General features: G+C 33.1%; 1 protein-coding gene across 2 annotated transcripts; it reads right to left on the bottom strand.

Annotated features, from left to right (window-relative positions):
- Positions 1–2514: 2514 nt before the first annotated feature.
- Positions 2515–4942, bottom strand: LOC144575882 (zinc finger protein WIP6-like). Of its 2 annotated transcripts, XR_013518544.1 has the most exons (3): positions 4361–4942; positions 2873–3498; positions 2515–2835 (listed from the first exon to the last, which is right to left on the bottom strand). XR_013518544.1 is itself a non-coding variant. In XM_078326136.1 (2 exons), the coding sequence occupies exons 1-2, from the start codon at positions 4925–4927 to the stop codon at positions 3043–3045; spliced, it is 1023 nt and encodes a 340-aa protein (XP_078182262.1). In that variant the 5' UTR covers positions 4928–4942; the 3' UTR covers positions 2515–3042. The 2 variants fall into 2 exon arrangements, 1 of the variants encoding a protein (XP_078182262.1); XM_078326136.1 differs by having other exon boundaries at positions 2515–3498.
- Positions 4943–5238: the final 296 nt, after the last annotated feature.

Below are 5238 nucleotides of genomic sequence, written 5' to 3' on the forward strand. Positions count from 1 at the left end.
TTATTTCAAACTAACAAAAATTTATAAGATATTTTATAAATTATTATATAAATTATAAATTATATTAAACAGTTTATAAAAATTATTTAATCAATCATGGTATAAATTATATTTTATCTTATCAATTATTTTAATAAGTTTATTTTTATATTTGGATATTTTCAAACAAACAAAAATTTATAAGATTTATTTATAAAATTTATAAGGTAAATTTATAAAATTTAAAAGATTTATTCATAAAATTTATAAGAAATTAGGGTATTAGGATCGATTGTATACAATTAATCAAGATCGGTTGTATACTAAGAATTGATCCTGATAGTTATCTGGATCGGTTTTAGTATACAACCGATCCTAATACCCTAATTTCTTATAAATTTTCCAAATTTATAAGTAAATTTTATAAATTATAAATTATATCAAACAGTATATAAAAATTAAAACAATAAGCTAATAAATTACATGTAACAAGGAAAAAAAATTAGTTACAATTAAGAAAACCTATAAACATGAATTACAAAAGGCATAAATATTAGTAATCACTTGCATGGCCCGTCGTCCAGTGTTTCAATGCACTCCTGAAGAAAAAAAATAAAATTCTTAAGTCATCAATATTAGTAATCAACTGAGCATAATGTTTTATATTACTCCAAAATTTGTTTAAAACAGTCAAAAAAATAACATTAAAAAAAAATTCCTCAAGTCATCAATATTGGAGAATATTAAATTTATTTTTATATTTTGACATACCAATAAAAATTTAGGGATTGTTGCCAGTGAGAATTTATTCAATCCATTCTCCTTCGTTATGATCGATGCGCATGTGACTTGTTTCGTTATCCTCAACGGTTGGTAAAGATGTCATGCCAGTGGAAAACAGTGGTATATCATCAAAATGATCGTACGCTTCTTCGTCATCCTGATAATATCAGTTGTTTGTTAGATCTTAACGACCTTTCGTTAAGATCGGTTCTAATAAACAACTGATTATAATTTATAAACTATTAGGATTAGTTGTTTGTTAGAACCGATCCTGATACTATCAGGATCGGTTTTGAGAAACAACCGAACCTAATATGAATTCTGCAATTGTCTTTACTTTTTGGAAAGTAATAGATATTTTTTTAAGAAACTAGAAAGATATAATTTTTTTTATTCCATAGAATAAACATATGAACCAAGGGTCGATATCACATACTTCACTTGCTCTCTCTCTCTCTCTCTCTCTCCATAGTCTGAATGGTTGCAATGGCGAAATTATCCTTGGACGACATAGAAGGCCAAATGGCCACAACCTCCATCTTAGAGTAAAATCAAGGGACGAAAGACTTTGAATCCTACATCTCCTCAAAAGGAGACTGGAGAAGAAAATGAGATAGCCACAATCCATACCAACTTCCTGGAGTGCTCAATTTGCTTCAATCTCATGTACTCTCCAGTTATTCAAGTAATTTATTTTTCAATGTTATTCTCTGGAAATGTATTTCTTTCTTCTTCCAGTTTGCCAAATGCTACATCGAAATAATTTATAAGATAATTTATTAAAATAATTTATAAAATAACTTGAATTAGGATCGGCTATATTAACAACCAATCATAATTAATGAACTATTAGGATCGGTTGTTTATACCTCTAGCCTCTCTATGGGACCCCATCCACTCCAGTGATCCCTTCTTAACTTCTTCAATTGCAACAGTACCGGCACACACATCTTTTCGCCATTGCAACCATTCAGAGTGTGTAGAGAGAGATCTAGAGAGAGAGAGAGCAAGTGAAGTATGTGATATCGGCCAATTTTGCATTCCATGTGTATAACTCATATGTTTATTCTATGGAATCAAATTTTTTTTTATCTTTCTAGTTTCTTAAAAAATATCTATTACTTTCCAAAAGTAAATTATGTATTAGGATCGGTTGTTTATAACAACTGATTCCAATAGTATCAGGATCGGTTCTAATAAACAACTGATCCTAATTTATGAACTATTAGGATCGGTTGTTTGTGAGAACCGATTCTGATACTATCAGAATCGGTTTTGAGTAACAACTGATCCTATTAGTTCATAAATTAGGGTCGGTTGACAATAAAATCCGATCTGAATAGTTTTCAGGATCGGTTTTTTTTAAGAAAACTGATCCAGATACTTATTAGGATTTGTTGTTTCATATAGCCGATTCAGATAGGCCGATCCTGATTCCAGTTTTTTCACCAGTGCACATAATATTTCTTTTTGGATCCGGACCGTCCGATCAGAATCCACCTAATTATTAAAGGGGCCCTGTGCATTCCACCTTGGATAGGATTGGTTCAAATCTGATCAGACGGTCCATAAATATTCTGTTATATATACCTCAGAGGATCCATTGATATGAACTTGGCAGTTTTGTGTTTTGCAAGGATAAAAAATCTTATTCACCATGTAAGTTCCTGAACTAGGGGGAAATGTAAATGAAAACAAAGAACAATAACAAACACTTAAAAAAATATATAAAGAGAACATATATACTTAGCCGCCTATAGAAATACTCGATCGTATTGAGAAAAAAATGTTATAGAATTACACTAATTGATCACATTAAAAGTTGTATATCAGCTACAATTTAGTCTGTGAAGCTGAGAAATTTTCTCCCACGCAGCTCGTGAGTTCATTCATGGAGCTTGTACTAACATTACTTCCATGTTCCTATGATTATCCTAGCGTTCTACATTGAAGAAAATTCAGCTACTTCACAGCCTTCCCGAGTTTATTTAATCTTTCCGGTACCGCAACGATTGTTATTTGCCCCATAAAATTATACTAAATTGTAATCAAGGACTATTTATAACTATACCGCTAATAATGGAGGTCTTGCGCATGATCACTCAGGTACTACAATGATATATTGAGGTGCCAAGCTTTCAGACTGGATTCAGATTCGACAGTTTTGTGTGACAATATGTTAGTCATCTTGTAGAAACTGTTAGACCTGAATCACATGAAAGAGACGAACTCAACATATTATTGTACCATATATTATGATGCATTCCAAATTGTCCTCTTCTATATTACCATGGCAGCCTTATTGTCAAACCTAATTATACATCGTCTCTCGACTCCCTTGTCACCGCCACCGACTTGAAGTGGAGCGCAAGGAGAGTGATCTCTACCAAAACTCCTAACATGGTCATTGAGTGACCGCTTATGCTTGAAATCTGATCCGCAACTGCAGAACCACAACTTACCGCAATTCTTCTCATGTGTTCTCCAGTCTCCTTTCACGGCAAATGGTTTCGCGCATTTGCGGCATTTGAATAGCTTTGTACCATGCTTCCTCTTGTAGTGGGTTTGAAGTGTTCTAAAGTCCTTCAGGGGTCTCGCCCGTGAATGTTTTATGTTGTACTTGCACCCTTGCGTGCAACAATAACAAGGAATCTTCAGCATTGCGAGAGTTTGTTGGGTCCCTTTGAGCGAATTGGGTCCCTTTCGGTATTCTCTTCCATGTCCCCACATGTGCATCTGCATAGTAAAATTAAATATGTTTAATGATCATTGATTATTGTTGATCAGATGTATATGAAGAGAAGAAATGATCATTACTTATCACATTACAAATTAGATTGAGTCAACCATTATAAATTATTAAGGAGTGAAATGTACAAATTTAGTTGCCGCACATAACTTGTGCACAAATTATAAAATAGACATGTTTACTACATATATATCGTTGACCTCATGAAAATTATAAACTTTAATTTATCAGAGTTCATCATCTGGTCTAAAGGAATATATATAATTTTCTCATGCAATTATTGATGGTGCATGCACTATAAGTTGTAATAGAATGTGAACTGTCTGCTCATTATTCACACAAAAGGAAAAAGAAAAAGTAAAAAAGAAAATATTAAGAATAAAAAGAAAAATTAATGAAGTGAAAAATCATAGCAGACCTTTACCTTAATTATGAGTTTTTTTTTTATTATAGATCTAGGTAACTTCCTGATTACAGATTCATTCTATTTTAGTAGTGTCGGCTATAATTATTTTTGAATTTAAGCTTTGTTATGATTTACACCATACTTATCTATCAAATTGATATCGAAGACTTTACGAACAAATTAATGTTCTCAAATAATTAATATTCTTGCGAATTGAATGTTTTTTTTTTGCTAAGAACTCCATTGGATAACATTCTATGAAGACAAAAAGTTTTCAAAAGAGATAATCATCACTATAAAAAGTTAAACAAAATCTTTCTGGGTGAAAGAAACACATATAAATGGAACATTTATTGATGTTCCTAATGATGATAGCCTGGAAATTTTATCAATGTATATAAAGATAAAAAAAACATTTATTTTAATCATACTACTATAGAGACCTGCATGTTGTTGTAGCGGTTGAAGGTCTTGTTACAAACATGGCAAGAAAATTGCACTGCTCCGATCATGATCTGTTCGACGGTCGGGATCCAATAGCCTCTCTCTTCATCAAAAGCTCCTTCCTCCTCTTGCTCAAAATCCTTCACAATTTTCAACTTTATTTCTTCTTCTTTTTCTTCCTCTTTTTGCGAACTTGAACTTGCACTTGCACTTGCAGCAGCATCAGTAGATTTCTCTTCAAAAGCGCAAAACAGTCCGATATTCAAATCGACCTCACAACCTCTAATCCGTTCATCCTTTTCTTCATTTTCTTGCTCTTCCTTTTTTATTGGTGGTTTGGTCTCTTCGAGCTTGCTCAAAAGAGGTAAACATTGATTTGTCTCTGCCTCTGATTGAAGCATTGATTGGATAGAGACAAAGCCGAGATGATACTGATAGTGCTCATCCATGACTAATGACTCCCTCAATACCATCTCTTTGTTTTCTTCCTTGGTTTCTATATTTATCTCGAAAAGAGGCGATTGATTATAAGTAGTAGATGTGGTGTGGATAAGGGTAACTGGCATGAAGACTTATTATGTCAAGCGTGCTGCGTGCATGTTTCGGTCTTTGTTGGTTTCAAAACAGAGGGAGAGAGATGTCAGATGTGGGTCTACTTCAGGTCGTCTGGTATAGCCGCAGTACGTAGCCAGTAGACCAGGTTCTTTTTATCAAGGCCTTTTTCTAGGGGTGTTCAAACGGTTCAGTTTAATCGGTTTTGAACCGAACCGAATTAGTTCGGTTTAAACGGTTCGGTTATTTCGGTTTATTGGATCGGTTCGGTTGGCTTTTCAAAACCGAATTATAACTTCGGTTCGGTTCGGTTTGAAAATTTTCA

This window comes from Carex rostrata, chromosome 24, assembly GCF_964058835.1.
Source record: "Carex rostrata chromosome 24, lpCarRost1.2, whole genome shotgun sequence".
Classification (NCBI taxonomy): domain Eukaryota; kingdom Viridiplantae; phylum Streptophyta; class Magnoliopsida; order Poales; family Cyperaceae; genus Carex; species Carex rostrata.

Excerpts from the sequence above, each read along its gene's own strand:
- LOC144575882 (XM_078326136.1), bottom strand. The coding sequence starts at position 4,927 with ATGCCAGTTACCCTTATCCACACCACATCTACTACTTATAATCAATCG. Across the intron at positions 3,499-4,360 it reads ACCGCTACAACAACATGCAG|ATGCACATGTGGGGACATGG; the intron begins GTCTCTATAGTA and ends TTTACTATGCAG.